Source organism: Myxine glutinosa, chromosome 11, assembly GCF_964187855.1.
Source record: "Myxine glutinosa chromosome 11, kmMyxGlut1.1, whole genome shotgun sequence".
Classification (NCBI taxonomy): Eukaryota; Metazoa; Chordata; class Myxini; order Myxiniformes; family Myxinidae; genus Myxine; species Myxine glutinosa.
In genome coordinates, this window is record NC_136271.1 from 74,782,167 (window position 1) to 74,805,623 (window position 23,457).

Consider the following 23,457-nt stretch of genomic DNA (forward strand, 5'->3'; position numbering starts at 1 on the left):
GTTTTTTTTCAACCGAGTCTAACACTATGTTAGCGACTGTTAAAAATGAAATGATATATCGAATTAGAATTGAAATAAACCTGTGTGAGAGAGAAAGACAGCATGGGCTTAACTAAACAGGCCTCAAAGCCATTCGAGGTAATAAAATGGTGGATATTTGTTTACATGAAGCCTCTCCAAGAATGGGTGGAGCTACTCTGCAAACGGACTAAGCCACACCCCCGGGCAGACGGACAGAATCACCTTCGCCTATTATAAATATATATATAATATATATATATATAGTATATATATATATATATATTATATATATATATATATATAATATATATATATATATATATACTATATATATAATATTATATATATATATATATATATATATATATATATATATATATATATATATTATATATATATATTATATATATATATTATATATATATATATATATATTAATATATATATATATATATATATATATATATATATATATATAATATATATATATATATATATATATATATTATATATATATACAGTGGAACCTTGACTTACGAGTTTAATCCGTTCCGTGACCGAGCTCGTAACTCAAATTGCTCGTATCTCAAATCAAATTTCCCCATTGAAATGCATTGAAATGCTATTAATCCGTTCCAGCCCGCCAAAAACCACACCAATTTTTTTTTTAATATACAGTATATATAAAAATATCTCGCGCTTTATATTTCACCTGTATGCAGCATACAAGTTGGCAGGATGGCCTGGACTGGAGGTACGCACACTTGACTCTAAAGTCTAAACTGTCCAGCCTGGGTTTGAATCCCGACCCAGCTATAACCTGTCATGGGTGAATCACAGGCAGGGTGATTCATCAATGTGTGTACCGCTAAACTGGGCGCCCCCTTTGCGTCCCATTAGTTGTTGGATGTTAAGGATCTCACCGTGTTTTCCACAAAGAGAAGGCGAGCTATCGCCGGCACTCTGAACAAGTTGACGGCAGAGATACTGTACTTGCACGGCATGATAACCACGTGTCGCACGATCTCTTGTCATGGTCCACAAGATTATCACAGAGAGGTGCAGCTTCCAGCGTTTCGAGATCTGATCCAGGCCTATCCAACGAGACCGGTCCCAGCGTTCTAGGCCCGGTGGTTGTCTCAGACGGACCCGACAACGGCAGTGTTCGTTTTAACTCGATTCGATTCGAGCGCCGACGTGCCGGCGAACAAAACCGGTCATATCTTTTGAACGCGTGGCTCGATTTTTACAAAATAAACTTTTTCTTGAAGGTCTGAACCGTGCGCTCAAAACGATACCGAGTTTGACCCTGAGAGAGCCGTTTTGCGCCGGCAAAGGCGCCTTGTGTGACGTGAGGACCACGTCGTGCTGCATAGATTATCATAAATTATCATATCATTATCGGCGGCGTTATATATCATTAGCGCTATACGACAGAGATACTGTACGTGCACGGCAAGATAACCACGTGACCGGAGCCCACCTGGCGGCATAAACTCAAAATAACCGAAATGCGAAAACTAAAATGCAGCGCTATACTACGACAGAGATACTGTACGTGCACGGCAAGATAACCACGTGACCGGGTGGCGAAAGCTCGTAACTCGGATCTCGGCTCGCATCTCAAAGCAATAAACTGCCAGAGTGACGGCTCGTATCTCGAAAAACTCGTAAGTTGGGGCACTCGTAAGTCGAGGTTCCACTGTATATATATATATATATATATATATATAATATATATATATATATATATATATATACATATATATATATATATATATATATATATTTATATATATTTATATATATACACACACACACACAAATACATACACACACACGTGAAAAAGTAAGTACACCCCATGTAAAGTTTTGACTATTTCAACATAGAGCTATTTGATCTTCATTTCAACAATATTGATAGATAAAGGTGATATAATATAACAAATATCATGAAACATTTACATTTTGTAGTCCATTGTATAATTTAAATAAACATAAATGCAAATTTCGCATGTGGAAAAAGTAAGTACACCCTGCATTTATCACTACTTCAAATACCTAAAATTAGAATCAGGTGCACCAGCTCAGGTGCAAATGATTAGAACATCGTTAGAGAGGATCTTGGAAGAACCTGTCTTATTTAAACCTCAGACATTTAGTTTGGTTTGCTCTTTGTTGTTGAAGTGTGTGGCGTCACCATGCCTAGATCAAAAGAGCTCTCTGAGGCCTTCAGAAAGAATGTTATAGATGCCCACGAGTCGGAAGGAATTTAAAAAGATCTCCAAACAATTTGAAATCAATCATTCGACTGTCCGGAAGATCACCTGCAAGTGGAGAAGATTCCAAACAACTGCCAACTTGTTCAGGCCAGGCCGCCCCAGCAAGTTCAGCCCGAGAGCAGACCACAAGATGCTGAAAGAAGTCTCTAAGGACCCCAGAATGTCATCACGGGACCCACTGTTGATGGCAAAGTGCACGAGTCTACCATTAGAAAGAGGCGGCACAAATTTGATCTATATGGGAGGTGTGCCAGGAGGAAACCTTTGCTGTCCAGAAAGAACAACAGGGCAAGACTAAAGTTTGGCAATAAACACCTAGGCAAAGACCAGCACTTCTGGAACAATGTGCTCTGGACAGATGAGTCAAAGGTAGAGCTATTTGGCCACAGTACCAGAAGACATGTTTGGTGAAAACCAAAGACAGCATTTGACCACAAGAACCTGATACCAACTGTAAAGCATGGTGGTGGAAATATTATGGTTTGGGGCAGCTTTGCAGCATCAGGGCCTGGGCAGCTCACCATCATAGAATCCACTATGAATTCTTCATTGTACCAGAGGGTGCTTGAGGATAATGTGAGGCCATCTGTCGGAAAGTTGAAGCTCAACCGAAGGTGGACCTTGCAACATGACAATGACCCTAAACATACCAGTAAATCCACCAAGGAATGGCTGAAAAGAAAGAAATGGAGGGTTCTGGAATGGCCAAGTCAAAGCCCGGATCTAAATCCCATCGAGATGTTGTGGGGGGATTTGAAACGAGCTGTGCATGCAAGAAACCCCTCAAACATCGCACAGCTGAAAGAATTATGCATGGAGGAGGGGGCAAAAATTTCTCCCAGTCGATGTCAGAGACTGGTAGACAGTTATAAGAAACGCCTACTTGAGGTTGTTTCTGCCAAAGGGGGCAATACCACCTATTAGAACCAAGGGTGTACTTACTTTTTCCACATGCGAAATTTGCATTTATGTTTATTTAAATTATACAATGGACTACAAAATGTAAATGTTTCATGATATTTGTTATATTATATCACCTTTATCTATCAATATTGTTGAAGTGAAGATCAAATAGCTGTATGTTGAAATATGCTGAAAAAGTCAAAACTTTACATGGGGTGTACTTACTTTTTCACGTGACTATACGTGTCAGCAATAGGTGTGGCTGAAACCAGGGGTGTCCGCATACTTTTGGTCATGTAGTGTATATATATATATATATATATATATATATAATTGTTGGTATTTGTGTTTTTCTCAGAGATCTGGGAAGCCTTGACAGCAACTCTAGTTTTTGTTTGATTTGCATTTTGTCAAGATATAGTAACACAAATATTGTATTTATCGTTGATAACATTTTTTTTTAATCGTTATTTCTTTCGCTCGTTCTAATGAGCACAATGTATGAAATTGTATTTGCTATAATAGCAGATTGTGCGATGTGGGAAGCTACAAAATGATTTTGAATGACTCAAATAAAAATGTATTGTATTTTGATTCCCCCAATCTTTCTGCCTGTTTATACATTGTGTATTTGCTGGTTTGCTACAGCTGATGTTTACGTTGCTTTGCTCTTCAAAGGTGGTGCTTAGCCCTCTTTTTGTCATGGGAAACCATCTACCTGAACCTCTGTTGCTGCACACGGAGAAGAGAAGCCTCGGAAAGAAGCACGTGCAGCGTATTGTTGGCCAAGGTCAAGAGGTCATGTTGAATGACATGGAAGCTGATTTAACGCATCATCTTTCTTTTCAGCTCGGGTAATTATTACTCCCCTACCTATTTCACCGGAGGGGACTGTAAGTTTGTTCTCCATCTGTCTGTCTGTCCATCCATCCCATCTGTGTTTTTCAGACTTTTTTCCTCATACCCCTTAACATATTAACCCTTTGAGTACGGATGACGTCCAGTGCCGCAACCCGCGAAAAAGTTTTGTGTACGGATGACGTTACTACACGTCATCGACTATACCTATAAATAGATCGTCCGTACGTGGTTGCATTCCCGTACCAAAATGCCAAATTAATCCTGTACCGGGGCTATTTTTTATCAAAAAAAAATCCCATACTCAAAGGGTTAAATATAGGAGAGGGAAAGGGGAGGAGAGGGATGTAATGGGGTGGGTGAGGAGGATGTGGAGTGGTGTTCAACATGTTCTAGGAACATGATATTTGTTGACACCTTACATGTGTAGTTTTTGCTCATTATAAACTTGCCTGCTTGCTTGTTATATGTCATTTGTTTCATCAATCCAACATATTTGTTTCAGAATATAATACAGAAGTTTGCACCAACACACAATTATGGATTTCACTTAATTTGAGCTTGAGGTGTTATCAAAATGTTTATGCAAAGGTTCCTGCTCTAAATAAATCCACAATCACATGGTGGTGCTATATGGCAAAGGTGTGCCCTCAAATTTTACCGTAGCCAAAGGATGTGTGTAGACGTGAGCCCTTTGATGATTAATCCAGGCTGATGATGGCCGGCAAGTGAGACCGACACACACTACTGCCCAGGTTGATGGAGGATCGTCGCATTTGATGTCGAAGTTTTCAGCAAGAAGCACTCGCTCTCGAGAGCAATGGCTGGCATCACGTTGCGGGCTTCTTGTAATAGTCGACACGGATCCAGCTGACTCTATCACTTGTCTGGTAACTGATGACAAAATATGACTTCACCACTGTGGTCCTGAAACTAAATTGGAATCCATTCAATGGAAGTGTAAAGGATCACTGCCACCCAATACATTTTGCACATGGCATTCGACGAGCAAGGCGTGCTACCAAGAGAACGCTGCTGGTTAAATGTATACCTCACAAAGATACAATCACACGAGAATATTATGCTAGCCTCTTACAAAAAATTGCCGAAAGCCATCGAGGACAAATTCGGAGTGATGTTGATCAATCGTGTGCTCCTCCACTACACCGAGCCTGTGCGCTAGGCCCATCTTGTGCAGACCACCATTTGTGATTGTTGCTTTGAGCAGCGATATCACCCTCTGTACTATTGGGATATGTTCCCAAATGACTATTAGCTATTTCGACATTGAAGCGTTAACTGTAAAGTTTGGTGGAGGAGGAATAATGGTCTGGGGCTGTTTTTCATGGTTCGGGCTGGGCCCCTTAGTTCCAGTGAAGGGAAATCTTAACGCCACAGCATATCTATCTGCATGGCCAACACTTTGACAATGATGACTGAAGGAGCATTCCAAAAACTTGTGTTTTGCTGGCAGTTATTATTATTTTTTTTGTACACTTGGTCGAGGCTCATATAAGAGCTAACACATAGAACATAAAATAAAGGGAGCAGGTGACAAGAGGGGGTGGAGAGAGGGAAGCACAACAACAGTAGAGAACATGGACATCAGGAGATCTGTGGAAGGGAGAGGGCTGGGGTGGGGTACACGGGATAAACAAGATGGGCAATACAGGGGCTTTTAGGAAAGAAAACATGGAGTTTGAAGGAAGTGCATTTGGGGTAGATTAACAGGGGTAGAAAAGATCAAGGTTTTGGATGGGGGAAGATATGAGATACTAGCGAATAGCTGTTTTGAAAACCTGGAGGGAGGAGTGGGATTGAAGAGAGTGAGGGAGTTTTGTTCCAGAGGCGGGAGAAAAGAGGAATGAAGGAGTCAAGGTGAGCAGAGAGTCTTGATTTTGGCAGTTTAACCATAAGAGGGTTGCAGGCAGATCTTGTGCGACCTGTAGGAATATTTGGGGGACAGAGCACAGAGAGAGCTGGGGGAGCAAGGCCGGAGAGTAGTTGGTATAAGATGGAAAGGAGATAGTTTGAAGGAGAAATGGAGCAAGAGCATTCAATGGGGGGACAGATGCGAGTGTGCGTACCTCTAGGCCATCCTGCCAACTGCCAACCCAATGCAAATTAGCAAAGTCGAAGGACATATTATAGTGAGAAATAGATACCAAATCGTGGACTTTTTTCCCCTCTTCAATATAAAGACTTATGGAAGAGTGAGGACTATTGTGTCTTATTCTTTGTACTTTTCAATGTCACTTGTATACTTAAAATCAATGAAACATCAGTTAACAACTCCTAGTTGTGTTTGGTTTTGTGTGCCCTTTGACCCTTCCCTCGTTCTGTTGCGTCACGTCAATATTTACGTGTTCTTCAGGATGGATGGTGAAGCATCAGAATCTACGGTGCCAATATCTACTGCTCTTATCAAACAAATTTCTGACAGGGCGGACACGAGCCCAACCAACCTGAACTACCTACTCACACCCAGAAAACAGGCCGAGCAGCACTGTTGGCCATATGCTGATGACCTTGACTCGTGAGTGATCTTTTCCCCTTGTGTGCCACAGCCAGCACAATGCGAATTGCAAGCTCTTGTCTTCAAATTGCTTTGCAAATACATACGTACTGATTCAGTGATCGAGCAGGATTTTAGATTCAGGACAGGGCGCCAAATGGAAACAGTCACAGACATTGGATACACGCACGGACAGCTAAAGAGGAATGGATGGTGATAGTTTAGGACATTGTCGCCTTGATGCATTGCAGGGAAGAACATGATTGGAGAAATGCAGGCAATTCCACTAGTAGAAGGGAGGAGGAACAAAGAAGTGCATGTGAGTGAAGAGCCTGGGTCTTTAGAGCCTTAATAATCTGTATACTGCATGAATGCGTTCAGCTGGGAGATCCGTGAGTGTTTCCAACAGCAAATGCAATACAATGCGAAAATGAGGCCACCGACCTGTAACAGTGAGAGCGCAAAAGGCCCTGTACCTAACTGTTACGTTGAACTCTAGAGCATCAAGAAATGAGAGTTAGAATGTGGAAGCACCAACCCACAAGGCAGAACAATTCTCTGGTGTGCTCCATACGCATGCTCTGTAGTCTGTAGGAGGTTGCTCCATACGCATGCTCTGTAGTCTGTAGGAGGTTGCTCCATACGCATGCCCTATAGTCTGTAGGAGGTTGCTCCATACGCATGCCCTATAGTCTGTAGGAGGTTGCTCCATACGCATGCTCTGTAGTCTGTAGAAGGTTGCTCCATACGCATGCTCTGTAGTCTGTAGGAGGTTGCTCCATACGCATGCTCTGTAGTCTGTAGGAGGTTGCTCCATACGCATGCTCTGTAGTCTGTAGAAGGTTGCTCCAAGGAAGACTGCTTTGTCTGTACCTGCCTTTTAAAGATAATTTGGAAATGTGATGTAACGAAGAGGGGCCATGGCTGATTTGAGGTCATATTGATCAAGAGTTTGAAAGGTTAATTACAGTACATCCGAGAGTGGTCAAGAGTTTGAAAGGTTAATCACAGTACATCCGAGAGTGGTCAAGAGTTTGAAAGGTTAATCACAGTACATCCGAGAGTGGTCAAGAGTTTGAAAGGTTAATTACAGTACATCCGAGAGTGGTCAAGTTTGAAAGGTTAATTACAGTACATCCGAGAGTGGTCAAGAGTTTGAAACGTTAATTACAGTACATCCGAGAGTGGTCAAGATTTTGAAAGGTTAATTACAGTACATCCGAGAGTGGTCAAGAGTTTGTGAAAGGTTAATTACAGTACATCCGAGAGTGGTCAGGAGTTTGAAAGGTTAATTACAGTACATCCGAGAGTGGTCAAGAGTTTGAAACGTTAATTACAGTACATCCGAGAGTGGTCAAGAGTTTGAAATGTTAATTACAGTACATCCGAGAGTGGTCAAGAGTTTGAAAGGTTAATTACAGTACATCCGAGAGTGGTCAAGAGTTTGAAAGGTTAATTACAGTACATCCGAGAGTGGTCAGGAGTTTGAAAGGTTAATTACAGTACATCCGAGAGTGGTCAAGAGTTTGAAAGGTTAATCACAGTACATCCGAGAGTGGTCAAGAGTTTGAAAGGTTAATTACAGTACATCCGAGAGTGGTCAAGAGTTCGAAAGGTTAATTACAGTACATCCGAGAGTGGTCAAGAGTTTGAAAGGTTAATTACAGTACATCCGAGAGTGGTCAAGAGTTTGAAAGGTTAATTACAGTACATCCGAGAGTGGTCAAGAGTTTGAAAGGTTAATGACAGTGCATCCTAGAGTGGTCAAGAGTTTGAAAGGTTAATTACAGTACATCCGAGAGTGGTCAGGAGTTTGAAAGGTTAATTACAGTACATCCGAGAGTGGTCAAGAGTTTGAAAGGTTAATTACAGTACATCCGAGAGTGGTCAAGAGTTTGAAAGGTTAATTACAGTACATCCGAGAGTGTTCAAAAGTTTGAAAGGTTAATTACAGTACATCCGAGAGTGGTCAAGAGTTTGAAAGGTTAATTACAGTACATCCGAGAGTGGTCAAGAGTTTGAAAGGTTAATTACAGTACATCCGAGAGTGGTCAAGAGTTTGAAAGGTTAATCACAGTACATCCGAGAGTGGTCAGGAGTTTGAAAGGTTAATTACAGTACATCCGAGAGTGGTCAAGAGTTTGAAAGGTTAATTACAGTACATCCGGGAGTGGTCAAGAGTTTGAAAGGTTAATTACAGTACATCCGAGAGTGGTCAAGAGTTTGAAAGGTTAATTACAGTACATCCGAGAGTGGTCAAGAGTTTGAAAGGTTAATTACAGTACATCCGAGAGTGGTCAAGAGTTTGTAAGGTTAATTACAGTACATCCGAGAGTGGTCAAGAGTTTGAAAGGTTAATCACAGTACATCCGAGAGTGGTCAAGAGTTTGAAAGGTTAATTACAGTACATCCGAGAGTGGTCAAGAGTTTGAAAGGTTAATTACAGTACATCCGAGAGTGGTCAAGAGTTTGAAAGGTTAATTACAGTACATCCGAGAGTGGTCAAGAGTTTGAAAAGTTAATTACAGTACATCCGAGAGTGGTCAAGAGTTTGTGAAAGGTTAATTACAGTACATCCGAGAGTGGTCAAGAGTTTGAAAGGTTAATTACAGTACATCCGAGAGTGGTCAAGAGTTTGAAAGGTTAATTACAGTACATCCGAGAGTGGTCAGGAGTTTGAAAGGTTAATTACAGTACATCCGAGAGTGGTCGAGTTTGAAACTGTTAATTACAGTACATCCGAGAGTGGTCAAGACTTTGAAAGGTTAATTACAGTACATCCGAGAGTGGTCAAGAGTTTGAAAGGTTAATTACAGTACATCTGAGAGTGGTCAAGAGTTTGAAAGGTTAATTACAGTACATCCGAGAGTGGTCAAGAGTTTGAAAGGTTAATTACAGTACATCCGAGAGTGGTCAAGAGTTTGAAAGGTTAATCACAGTACATCCGAGAGTGGTCAGGAGTTTGAAAGGTTAATTACAGTACATCTGAGAGTGGTCAAGAGTTTGAAAGGTTAATTACAGTACATCCGAGAGTGGTCAAGAGTTTGAAAGGTTAATTACAGTACATCCGAGAGTGGTCAAGAGTTTGAAAGGTTAATTACAGTACATCCGAGAGTGGTCAAGAGTTTGAAAGGTTAATTACAGTACATCCGAGAGTGGTCAAGAGTTTGAAAGGTTAATCACAGTACATCCGAGAGTGGTCAAGAGTTTGAAAGGTTAATTACAGTACATCCGAGAGTGGTCAAGAGTTTGAAAGGTTAATTACAGTACATCCGAGAGTGGTCAAGAGTTTGAAAGGTTAATTACAGTACATCCGAGAGTGGTCAGGAGTTTGAAAGGTTAATTACAGTATATCCGAGAGTGGTCAAGAGTTTGTGAAAGGTTAATTACAGTACATCCGAGAGTGGTCAAGAGTTTGAAAGGTTAATTACAGTACATCCGAGAGTGGTCAGGAGTTTGAAAGGTTAATTACAGTACATCCGAGAGTGGTCAGGAGTTTGAAAGGTTAATTACAGTACATCCGAAAGTGGTCAAGAGTTTGAAAGGTTAATTACAGTACATCCGAGAGTGGTCAAGAGTTTGAAAGGTTAATTACAGTACATCCGAGAGTGGTCAGGAGTTTGAAAGGTTAATTACAGTACATCCGAGAGTGGTCAAGAGTTTGAAAGGTTAATTACAGTACATCCGAGAGTGGTCAAGAGTTTGAAAGGTTAATTACAGTACATCCGAGAGTGGTCAAGAGTTTGAAAGGTTAATTACAGTACATCCGAGAGTGGTCAAGAGTTTGAAAGGTTAATTACAGTACATCCGAGAGTGGTCAAGAGTTTGAAAGGTTAATTACAGTACATCCGAGAGTGGTCAAGAGTTTGAAAGGTTAATTACAGTACATCCGAGAGTGGTCAAGAGTTTGAAAGGTTAATTACAGTACATCCGAGAGTGGTCAAGAGTTTTAAAGGTTAATCACAGTACATCCGAGAGTGGTCAGGAGTTTGAAAGGTTAATTACAGTACATCCGAGAGTGGTCAAGAGTTTGAAAGGTTAATTACAGTACATCCGAGAGTGTTCAAGAGTTTGAAAGGTTAATTACAGTACATCCGAGAGTGGTGAAGAGTTTGAAAGGTTAATTACAGTACATCCGAGAGTGGTCAAGAGTTTGAAAGGTTAATTACAGTACATCCGAGAGTGGTCAAGAGTTTGAAAGGTTAATCACAGTACATCCGAGAGTGGTCTAGAGTTTGAAAGGTTAATTACAGCACATCCGAGAGTGGTGAAGAGTTTGAAAGGTTAATTACAGTACATCCGAGAGTGGTCAAGAGTTTGAAAGGTTAATTACAGTACATCCGAGAGTGGTCAAGATTTTGAAAGGTTACTTACAGTACATCCGAGAGTGGTCAAGAGTTTGTGAAAGGTTAATTACAGTACATCCGAGAGTGGTCAATAGTTTGAAAGGTTAATTACAGTACATCCGAGAGTGGTGAGGAGTTTGAAAGGTTAATTACAGTACATCCGAGAGTGGTCAGGAGTTTTAAAGGTTAATTACAGTACATCCGAGAGTGGTCAAGAGTTTGAAAGGTTAATTACAGTACATCCGAGAGTGGTCAAGAGTTTGAAAGGTTAATTACAGTACATCCGAGAGTGGTCAAGAGTTTGAAAGGTTAATTACAGTACATCCGAGAGTGGTCAAGAGTTTGAAAGGTTAATTACAGTACATCCGAGAGTGGTCAAGAGTTTGAAAGGTTAATTACAGTACATCCGAGAGTGGTCAAGAGTTTGAAAGGTTAATTACAGTACATCCGAGAGTGGTCAAGAGTTTGAAAGGTTAATTACAGTACATCCGAGAGTGGTCAAGAGTTTGAAAGGTTAATTACAGTACATCCGAGAGTGGTCAAGAGTTTGAAAGGTTAATTACAGTACATCCGAGAGTGGTCAAGAGTTTGAAAGGTTAATTACAGTACATCCGAGAGTGGTCAGGAGTTTGAAAGGTTAATTACAGTACATCCGAGAGTGGTCAAGAGTTTGAAAGGTTAATTACAGTACATCCGAGAGTGGTCAAGAGTTTGAAATGTTAATTACAGTACATCCGAGAGTGGTCAAGAGTTTGAAAGGTTAATTACAGTACATCCGAGAGTGGTCAGGAGTTTGAAAGGTTAATTACAGTACATCCGAGAGTGGTCAAGAGTTTGTGAAAGGTTAATTACAGTACATCCGAGAGTGGTCAGGAGTTTGAAAGGTTAATTACAGTACATCCGAGAGTGGTCAAGAGTTTGTGAAAGGTTAATTACAGTACATCCGAGAGTGGTCAAGAGTTTGAAAGGTTAATTACAGTACATCCGAGAGTGGTCAAGAGTTTGAAAGGTTAATTACAGTACATCCGAGAGTGGTCAAGAGTTTGAAAGGTTAATTACAGTACATCCGAGAGTGGTCAAGAGTTTGAAAGGTTAATTACAGTACATCCGAGAGTGGTCAAGAGTTTCAGAGGTTAATTACAGTACAATCGAGAGTGGTCAAGAGTTTGAAAGGTTAATCACAGTACATCCGAGAGCGGTCAAGAGTTTGAAAGGTTAATTACAATACATCCGAGAGTGGTCAAGAGTTTGAAAGGTTAATTACAGTACATCCGAGAGTGGTCAGGAGTTTGAAAGGTTAATTACAGTACATCCGAGAGTGGTCAAGAGTTTGAAAGGTTAATTACAGTACATCCGAGAGTGGTCAGGAGTTTGAAAGGTTAATTACAGTACATCCGAGAGTGGTCAAGAGTTTGAAAGGTTAATTACAGTACATCCGAGAGCGGTCAAGAGTTTGAAAGGTTAATTACAATACATCCGAGAGTGGTCAAGAGTTTGAAAGGTTAATTACAGTACATCCGAGAGCGGTCAGGAGTTTGAAAGGTTAATTACAGTACATCCGAGAGTGGTCAAGAGTTTGAAAGGTTAATTACAGTACATCTGAGAGTGGTCAGGAGTTTGAAAGGTTAATTACAGTACATCCGAGAGTGGTCAAGAGTTTGAAAGGTTAATTACAGTATATCCGAGAGTGGTCAAGAGTTTGAAAGGTTAATTACAGTACATCCAAGAGTGGTCAAGAGTTTGAAAGGTTAATTACAGTACATCTGAGAGTGGTCAAGAGTTTGAAAGGTTAATTACAGTACATCCGAGAGTGGTCAGGAGTTTGAAGGTTAATTACAGTACATCCGAGAGTGGTCAGGAGTTTGAAAGGTTAATTACAGTACATCCGAGAGTGGTCAAGAGTTTGAAAGGTTAATTACAGTACATCCGAGAGTGGTCAAGAGTTTGAAAGGTTAATTACAGTACATCCGAGAGTGGTCAAGAGTTTGAAAGGTTAATTACAGTACATCCGAGAGTGGTCAAGAGTTTGAAAGGTTAATTACAGTACATCCGAGAGTGGTCAGGAGTTTGAAAGGTTAATTACAGTACATCCGAGAGTGGTCAAGTTTGAAAGGTTAATTACAGTACATCCGAGAGTGGTCAAGAGTTTGAAAGGTTAATTACAGTACATCCGAGAGTGGTCATGAGTTTGAAAGGTTAATTACAGTACATCCGAGAGTGGTCAAGAGTTTGAAAGGTTAATTACAGTACATCCGAGAGTGGTCAAGAGTTTGAAAGGTTAATTACAGTACATCCGAGAGTGGTCAGGAGTTTGAAAGGTTAATTACAGTACATCCGAGAGTGGTCAAGAGTTTGAAAGGTTAATTACAGTACATCCGAGAGTGGTCAAGAGTTTTAAAGGTTAATTACAGTACATCGGAGAGTGGTCAAGAGTTTGAAAGGTTAATCACAGTACATCCGAGAGTGGTCAGGAGTTTGAAAGGTTAATTACAGTACATCCGAGAGTGGTCAAGAGTTTGAAAGGTTAATTACAGTACATCCGAGAGTGGTCAAGAGTTTGAAAGGTTAATTACAGTACATCCGAGAGTGGTCAAGAGTTTGAAACGTTAATTGCAGTACATCCGAGAGTGGTCAAGAGTTTGAAAGGTTAATTACAGTACATCCGAGAGTGGTCAAGAGTTTGAAAGGTTAATTACAGTACATCCGAGAGTGGTCAAGAGTTTGAAAGGTTAATCACAGTACATCCGAGAGTGGTCAAGAGTTTGAAAGGTTAATTACAGTACATCCGAGAGTGGTCAAGAGTTTGAAAGGTTAATTACAGTACATCCGAGAGTGGTCAAGAGTTTGAAAGGTTAATTACAGTACATCCGAGAGTGGTCAAGAGTTTGAAAGGTTAATTACAGTACATCCGAGAGTGGTCAGGAGTTTGAAAGGTTAATTACAGTACATCCGAGAGTGGTCAAGAGTTTGAAAGGTTAATTACAGTACATCCGAGAGTGGTGAAGAGTTTGAAAGGTTAATTACAGTACATCCGAGAGTGGTCAAGAGTTTGAAAGGTTAATTATAGTACATCCGAGAGTGGTCAAGAGTTTGAAAGGTTAATTACAGTACATCCGAGAGTGGTCAAGAGTTTGAAAGGTTAATTATAGTACATCCGAGAGTGGTCAAGAGTTTGAAAGGTTAATTACAGTACATCCGAGAGTGGTCAAGAGTTTGAAAGGTTAATTACAGTACATCCGAGAGTGGTCAGGAGTTTGAAAGGTTAATTATAGTACATCCGAGAGTGGTCAAGAGTTTGAAAGGTTAATTACAGCACATCCGAGAGTGGTCAAGAGTTTGAAAGGTTAATTATAGTACATCCGAGAGTGGTCAAGAGTTTGAAAGGTTAATTATAGTACATCCGAGAGTGGTCAAGAGTTTGAAAGGTTAATTACAGCACATCCGAGAGTGGTCAAGAGTTTGAAAGGTTAATTATAGTACATCCGAGAGTGGTCAGGAGTTTTAAAGGTTAATTACAGTACATCCGAGAGTGGTCAAGAGTTTGAAAGGTTAATTACAGCACATCCGAGAGTGGTCAAGAGTTTGAAAGGTTAATTATAGTACATCCGAGAGTGGTCAAGAGTTTGAGGGACTCAACTACTACCAAAATTGATTATGTATTACAACTTCCTTATAATGGGATTCTGCTGTATTATCCTATTTCGTTGTCTCTCCTGAGTTGCATGTGATTGCGGACCTATGACATTTCTCCATGGTAGGCTCATGCCAGAGACCCCACGCCTCTGGGACAACCCGATGCAGGTGAAGCTCAGTGCTTGGAAACCAGGCCTAAAGTCGTTGCTTGTGGAGCTGCTTCCTTGGGCTCTGCTCATAAATCACTCATCCTGGGATCTATGGATTTTTGAAGGCGAGAAAGTTGTTGTACAGGTGCCTGCTGGTTCTACCGTGGTTCCCCCTGTTCTCCAGGTGAGCCGTGTCTGCACATTTTGAGGACGTAAAGTTTGGGCGGACGGTGGTGCGGGTTTGCGGCGGGTCTGACACTTTGTCCAACGATGCTTTTCATTGCTCTGGGTGTCCTCTAAGTGGCATGATTTCGTAATTTTACAGAAGAAATGTGCAATGTATTATAGTAGAAAACAATGCATTATCACATAATCAATCATTTGTACATCAATTGTCAAAACTCCAAAGACATGATCAATGTGCTTATGGTTTACTCAATGTCTTTGTCTGGCTTTTGTTAATAACTGCTTGTCCCATCACCATGATTAATTTCAAGTTATGAACCTCTAAGCTGTGATACAAGATAGCCAGCTGGCTGAACTTTTCCCCACAGGAACCCTTTCAGATAGGTATTTATTACTCCCTTTCTAACACCGTGCACAAGTCATCAGCCATTCAGCTTGTGCGAGAGGGGAATTCATCGACGCAGCACGACGGTCTCATTGCCTTGCATGAAGAGGGAGCGTGCACCGTCGATGTGCAGCTGGGCAGTGCACCTGGAATGAAAAAGGTGTGATTTTCTTCGTACACAGAGTCGAGGCTCATGGAAGAGCTAGGATTTGCTTGTCACCCGAAAGTAGTTTTGTAAGCATTTGGCCTGGCGGTATTCACACTCACCTCTAAGCAGTCGAGCCTGGGTTTGAATCCCGACCCAGCTTTAAACTGTCATCCAGGTGTTTCACAGGCAGGGTGATTCATCAATGTGCGTGAGGCCGTCCTTCGGATGGACGGTAAACTCCCTGTGCATCACTCCGGCCAGGATGAGATGGTGGACGTTAAATTTTCCACAGTGTCCTTTACAAAGAGTAGGCGAACTATCATCGCCACCCTGAACAAATTACAAATTCCTGCACACTCACGGTCTAGTATCCTGCGTTGGAGTGGCGACCCGTCCTCAGAGGTTGTTTAAATTACTCAGAAGTTGTTTAAATTACTCAGAAGTTGTTTAAATTACTCAGAAGTTGTTTAAATTACTCAGAAGTTGTTTAAATTACTCAGAAGTTGTTTAAATTACTCAGGTTGTTTAAATTACTCAGAGGTTGTTTAAATTACTCAGAAGTTGTTTAAATTACTCAGAAGTTGTTTAAATTACTCAGAAGTTGTTTAAATTACTCAGAAGTTGTTTAAATTACTCAGAGGTTGTTTAAATTACTCAGAGGTTGTTTAAATTACTCAGAGGTTGTTTAAATTACTCAGAGGTTGTTTAAATTACTCAGAGGTTTAAATTACTCAGAGGTTGTTTAAATTACTCAGAGGTTGTTTAAATTACTCAGAGGTTGTTTAAATTACTCAGAGGTTGTTTAAATTACTCAGAGGTTTAAATTACTCAGAGGTTGTTTCAATTACTCAGAGGTTGTTTCAATTACTCAGAGGTTGTTTCAATTACTCAGAGGTTGTTTAAATTACTCAGAGGTTGTTTAAATTACTCAGAGGTTGTTTAAATTACTCAGAGGGTGTTTAAATTACTCAGAGGTTTCAATTACTCAGAGCTTGTTTCAATTACTCAGAGCTTGTTTCAATTACTCAGAGGTTGTTTCAATTACTCAGAGGTTGTTTCAATTACTCAGAGGTTGTTTCAATTACTCAGAGGTTGTTTCAATTACTCAGAGGTTGTTTAAATTACTCAGAGGTTGTCTCAATTACTCAGAGGTTGTTTCAATTACTCAGAGGTTGTTTCAATTACTCAGAGGTTGTTTCAATTACTCAGAGGTTGTTTCAATTACTCAGAGGTTGTTTAAATTACTCAGAGGTTGTTTCAATTACTCAGAGGTTGTTTAAATGACTCAGAGGTTGTTTAAATTACTCAGAGGTTGTTTAAATTACTCAGAGGTTGTTTAAATTACTCAGAGGTTGTTTAAATTATCACCTTATTGGAAAGCTTCTTTTTTTTTTACTTCATGGTTTTGATTACTGGTCCCGGATGTTTGTCCACTGACCTTCAGTAAAACAGAGGAAGACGTCCAGCAGTTAGACACACTACGTTGAGACCGCTCCAAAGCAGCATAAAACATGTTGGCACACTTTGAGCTCTTCTCGTGTCTGACTTCAAAGTGCAACCGGAACTCATGCAATTTCATGGTTCTGCTAAGATTTAGTATTTTTATGATGCCAAAAGAAGATTTGTTTGTTGTTCTCTTCTTCAGCTGTGCCAGCTGACACTGAGATTTGTGGCACGGCGAGGTATGCTTCTTCTGTGCGTGAGTGACTGCACGATGCTACTCAGTGACTCTGCTTTTGGTTTGCGATGCTGGCCGTTCATGACCAATGGAGAGCCGAATATCCTGCCAGAGGTACATCAGTCGGCTGCAACTTAAACCAGACGTCTGGTTGTATTTTTTAAAACTTATTTCTGGGTAGCCGACTGGTAATTTGGGAAGACAATGCAGAAGGATGGTAACCTAAAGAGTTAAAACTGTTAATCTGCTTATTCCAAGCTAGTCTTCTGTTAACTTCCAAGTCAGTGTTAACTAGTCGATGGCAAAGTCGTTTTCATTATCGTAGAACATTTTGAACACATGATTGAAGCAATTTCTTTGCGAGCCAATATCTAGCAATTGTTTTGAGAATAAGAATAATAAGAGTAAGGGCTAACCCCCACTCTAGTAGGGAAAATGGCCTTTAAAATGCATGTTGTTGTTGTTGTTGTTTTGAGAATAAGGATATGCATCTACCTGTATACTTAGCTGACTGCTGGAGCCTTGTATTTTAAATGAGTATAAAATCACTCTAATTGTTTTGTTTCAATTTGGTGCTTCCGTAGCATGTGCCCAGCACCGACAGCTCGGTGCTCGATATACCTGCTGTAATGCCGAAAGCAGGCGCCCTGTCCTGCCCAATTTCCTGCTGGGATATTCCAAATGGAAACGGCTTTGAGAACCAACAGAATCACCGTCCTGTTTTTTGGTTGTGTCTGGCCTTCTCGTCGCCTACCGGTGCCGAGCCACCAGTATGGAGCAGGCCTGTGCTTGTTTCCACTGACCTCGTTCGCCAAAGTGTGGCCGTACCAGCTCACGACATCTCGGAGAGCCCTTTCTGTACCAGGTACCACAAACTTGTGGAATACAGTGAGTTTGAGATCCATGTTATAATGAGCCATCTATTTTCTTTAATACAGGTGTTGATGCTCATGGAAGAGCAGACCAACAAGGGGTAAAGGATCAACAATGAGAAAGTGGGGGTGAAGGGGAAACAAGAGAAGATTGCATGGTTGCACAAAGAAAGGAATTGCAAGTGAAAGGGAGACATGTTCTCAGCGGGTGTACAAATGCTTAGTGGTGACAATGAGACCAAAAGTTGAAGGTGAAGATCAAATAATAATTTCTTCCCATCCATACACTCTATCTGTCCCAAGGTTTAAGACTATTTGGTAGTATTCTAGATTTTTTTCCCCCACACGACATTACACTGGAAGTTTACCTACATCCTGCTTTCCAACCTACCTCAATTCAAGAGTAACATCAATAGATTCCTCCTTTCTGTCTAATATCTATTCTGCCCTTTGTGTAGCCCCTGCTTCGAGTGGCCTTAAAGGCTTTGTGGCGGGCGGTATCCCACAAAAAGATCAATCAAAATTCAACGTTGCTCGGATTACCCAATCGGAATCAGATGGACATTGACTCGAGTTGGACCGGCCACACCTTATAAATGCTGTGTGAGGTGTCACGTGATTGGCGTAGGCAGCAAATGTCACTTGATGAGTGTGGTTGAGTGTCACATGACATTTTCTGCTCATGCGACAGATGACAGGGAACATCTCCAATCTCCCAGCCGCCACAACGTCACATTTTGAGCAAGTTTATTTCCAGTACATGATCTTGTGGCGGACACAAAAGCCCACTGGTGTGGTGACATCATTCCGCGCACCAAGTGGGCGGTGGCCACGCCCGAGGGGTAGGCGTGGCCTGAGGATATACACGGGGCGCGCAGCCCAGAGCGCGCCAGTGTTACAGTGAGCTCCTGAAATAAAGACGCTTATAAGTTACCGCTTGTCCGCTTCCTCCTTGCTAGCAAGCAGCGCGCGTAACGCCGCGCTTTACTGGTGACCTCGACGTTGGATCTGCCGGAGCGATCCTTCCACACACGACGCCATTGCCATGGCCAACTTCATCAAACTTCCCGAATTTTGGGAGGCCCAGGCCGAAGTCTGGTTCGTCCAAGCCGAAGCCCAATTTCAGCTTCGGCGCCTCACCGGCGACGACACACGCTACTGCCACGTCGTCGCCTCCCTCGGGCCCGGCACGGCCGCTCGAGTTGTGTCCGTCCTTCGCCACCCACCGGACGGCCACAAGTACGAGGCACTCAAGCGGCTACTCCTAGCCACGTTCGGCCTCACGGACGACGCACGGGCCGACCGCCTCCTGGATCTCCCCGAGCTCGGCGACACACGCCCGTCGGTCCAAATGGACCATATGCTGTCACTGTTGGGCGACGAAGCCCCCGGTTCTCTATTCCGGGCGCTTTTCCATCGCCAACTTCCAGCGCAGGTTCGCCTCGCGTTGGCCGGACCGTGCTAACGGAACCCCGAGCATTGGCAGCCGAGGTGGACAGGTACTTTGCGGCCGTCACGGACCTCGAGGCTGATGCTGCTGATGATGCTGATCCACAGCATCAGCTTACACAGCATACGCAGCATGCTGATACGCACCTCGTGACCGCCGCCACGCCCCGCCCACTGCCGCGGCGAAAACCGCCACCGCGGGGAAAACCGCCAACTCCACCGGCCTGGCGGAGCCAGCCGCGCTCCTCCAGCTCCACCACCTGGTGCTGGTTCCACACCAAGTTCGGCCACGAGGCTCGGCAGTGTCATCCGCCATGCTCCTTCAACAGGTCGGGAAATGCCCGGGCCGGCGCTCAATAGTGGCGATGAGCGCCGGCCGTTCGAGCAGCCTGCTGTTCATAACGGACACCTTATCCGGGCGCCGTTACCTGTGCGACACGGGAGCGCAGGTGAGTGTCGTTCCCGCCGGTACGTCAGACAAGCACGCCGCGGGCGGGGGCCCCGCGCTGCTTGCCGCGAACGGGACGCCCATCCGTACGTACGGAAAACGCTGCCTCTCTCTGCGGTTCGGAGGGCAGGTTTTCCGATGGACGTTCGTCACCGCCGACGTGCCCATGGCACTGTTTGGCGCGGACTTCCTGTGCGCTAATGGGCTCCTGGTCGACGTAAAGCGCAGACGTCTTGTCCAGGCCGAGACGTTCAGCTCGCTCGCTTGTGCGCTGCCCAGCTCGTCGAGCAGCTCAACGAGCGGCTCGCCGAGCGCAGACGCCAAGTGCCAAGTGGCTTGCCGAACGGTTCGGTTCCGGCCACGTTGATCTGTACGCTTCCGGCAGCGGACGCATTCACCCGCCTCCTCGCCGGCTTCCCGGCCCTCACGCGGCCCACCTTCTTGGCGGGGGCCGTCAAGCACGGGGTGGCCCATCACATCCCCACCGTCGGGCCACCGGTCTACGCCCGGGCACGCTGCCTCGAGCCGACGAAGCTGGCGGTGGCAAAAGCGGGGTTCGCTACCCTGGAGCGACTCGGCATCGTTCGGCGCTCGGAGAGTGCTTGGGCGTCGCCGCTACACATCGTGCCGAAGCCCGGCGGGGGATGGCGACCGTGCGGGGACTATCGCCGTCTCAATGACGCCACCACCCCCGACCGCTACCCCGTCCCCCACATTCAGGACTTTTCCGCCCGTTTGGCGGGCATGTCCTTCTCAAAGGTGGACCTCATACGTGGCTACCATCAGGTCCCCGTCAGGCCGGAGGACGTCCCGAAGACGGCGGTCATCACGCCATTCGGACTCTTCGAGTTCCTGTGGATGCCCTTCGGTCTGAAGAATGCGGCTCAGGCGTTCCAGCGACTGATGGACAGCGTCCTGCGCGACTTGAATTTTGTCTACGTCTACCTGGACGATATCCTCGTCGCCAGCGCGTCCCGCGAAGAGCACCTATGCCACCTCCGCACGCTCTTCGAACGCCTGGGCCAGCATGGCCTGATTGTGAACCCCGCAAAGTGCCGGTTCGGCGTCGCCGTAATCGATTTTCTGGGGCACCATGTCACCAGGCACGGAGCCGTCCCCCTGCCGGCCAAGGTGGAGGCGGTGAAGGGGTTTCCGCGCCCCCGCACGATCAGAGGGCTGCAGGAGTTCCTGGGCATGGTGAACTTTTACCATCGGTTCCTGCGCCGTATCGCCCAGCTCCTGCGCCCCCTGCACGAAGCTCTCCGAGGTAAGCCGGGCAAAGGCGACGTTACCTGGACTGAGCAGATGGACACGGCATTCACGGGCGCGAAGCTCGCCTTGGCTAACGCCACCATGCTCGCGCACCCGGTGCCCGATGCACCGATCGCCCTCACCACCGACGCCTCGGACTACGCGGTGGGCGCGGTGCACGAGCAATGGGTGCGTGGAGCTTGGCAACCGCTGGCGTTCTTTAGCCGGCAGCTTCGCCCGCCCGAACGCCGTTACAGTACCTTCGACCGCGAGTTGCTCGGGCTTCACTTGGCGGTCAGGCACTTCCGCCATCTGCTCGAGGGCCGTGCGTTCACGGCCTTCGTCGACCACAAGCCGCTGATCTTCGCGATGGGCAAGGTCACCGAGCCGTGGTCGGCCCGGCAGCAGCGTCACCTCTCGGCCGTGTCCGAGTACACGACGGACATCCGGCACGTCGCAGGGAAGGACAACCCGGTGGCGGATTGCCTTTCCCGGCCCGTCGCCCACGCAGTCCACCTCGGCATCGACTATGCCCGGATGGCAGCAGACCAGGCCGCTGACCCCGACGTCCAGGCCTTGCGGACCGCCGTCACGGGCCTCCGCGTCACCGAGGTGCCGTTCGACGGCGCGGGCGCGGCCCTCTTGTGCGACGTCTCCCTCGGGCGGCCTCGCCCCATCGTGCCCGCGGGCTGGCAGCGCCAGGTGTTTGACGCCATCCACGGCCTGTCCCACCCGGGCGCGAGGGCCTCCCAAAGGTTGATCACCGACAAGTTCGTCTGGCATGGCCTCCGGAAGGCCGTCCGCGGCTGGGCCAGGACGTGCCTCGCGTGCCAGGGCGCCAAGGTGCTCCGGCACACCCAGCCCCCTTTGGCCCCGTTCACGGTGCCGGAACGCCGGTTTGACAACGTCCACGTGGACCTGGTGGGACCTCTGCCCCCCTCGCGAGGTTTCACCCACGTCCTCACCATGGTGGACCGCACCACCTGGTGGCCGGAGGCCGTGCCCACGGCGGCAGACGTCGCGCTGGCTTTCATCGCCACCTGGGTCGCCCGGTTCGGCGCCCCCTCAGACATCTCGTCCGACCGCGGCCCCCAGTTCACCTCGGAGCTCTGGGGGGCGGTCGCGCAGGGGCTCGGGGTCCGGCTGCACCGAACCACGGCCTACCACCCCCAGGCTAACGGCCTGTGTGAGCGATTTCACCGCTCATTGAAGGCCGGGCTCCGGGCCACCCTCCGCGGCGGCGGCTGGGTCGACAGGCTCCCCTGGGTCCTGCTGGGCCTCCGCACGGCGCCCAAGGAGGACCTGCGCGCATCCGCGGCGGAGTTGGTCTTCGGGCAACCGCTGCGGGTGCCGGGCGAGTTCCTCCCCGACTCCACGGCACCATGGTCCGCGGCACAGCAGCGCTCCGCTCTGCAAGAGACCGCCCAGAGGTTCGCCCCGGTGCCAACGGCATGCCACGGGCACCCACCGATGCACGTCGCCCCGGAGCTTCGCACGGCGGAGTCCGTCTTCGTCCGCCACGATGCCCACCGGACACCACTGCGGCCCCCGTACGACGGGCCTTTCCGCGTGCTGGAGACCGGGGCGAAGCACTTCATCCTGGACATCGGCGGTACTCCTGACCGCGTTTCTGTAGACCGCCTCAAGCCGGCCCACCTCGACGTGGACCATCCACCGTCAGTGGCCCGACCCCCGCGTCGGGGCCGCCCCCCTGCGGGCGGACCCCCGGCACCGCCCAGCCCCGCCGCCACGCCGCCCCTCGGTCCTGCACCCATGCCAGGGGCATCCCACCTGGCATCCCTGCACCCCAGACGCCACCGATCGCCAGGGGGCGCTTCGGCCGGGTCATCCGTCCGCCCCGCAAACTGGCCCTCCAGGTGCGCGGGAATTCTGGGGGGGCGCGTGTGGCAGACACAAAAGCCCACTGGCGTGGTGACATCATTCCGCGCACCAAGTGGGCGGTGGCCACGCCCGAGGGGTAGGCGTGGCCTGAGGATATACACGGGGCGCGCAGCCCGGAGCGCGCCAGTGTTACAGTGAGCTCCTGAAATAAAGACGCTTATAAGTTACCGCTTGTCCGCTTCCTCCTTGCTCGCAAGCAGCGCGCGTAACGCCGCGCTTTAATCTAATCTTATCGTTATGTGTTATCTATCTATAATTCCAGTAATCTCTGTCTGTACGTTTGTACGTTTGTACGTCTGTTTGTCTGTGACCGCTGTTTCTCGACAACCACGGGTCCGATATACTTTTAACTTGCCAGGTATATTGCTGGGGACCCGAGGATGTGCCTTTTCAAGGTTTCATATTAATCGGACAATTACTTACCGAGCTAT

At 45.9% G+C, this 23,457-nt stretch overlaps 1 protein-coding gene across 1 annotated transcript in view; it reads left to right on the plus strand.

Moving 5' to 3' along the window:
• Positions 1-23,457, plus strand: part of VPS13B (vacuolar protein sorting 13 homolog B) — a gene marked incomplete in the record, with an annotated part of 603,006 nt that overhangs the window by 505,243 nt on the left and 74,306 nt on the right. Inside the window, 6 exon segments of the mRNA XM_078786778.1 lie at positions 3,885-4,060; positions 6,439-6,600; positions 14,684-14,891; positions 15,262-15,438; positions 17,072-17,218; positions 17,689-17,969. Of these exon segments, the coding sequence (XP_078642904.1) occupies positions 3,885-4,060; positions 6,439-6,600; positions 14,684-14,891; positions 15,262-15,438; positions 17,072-17,218; positions 17,689-17,969 (1,151 nt within the window).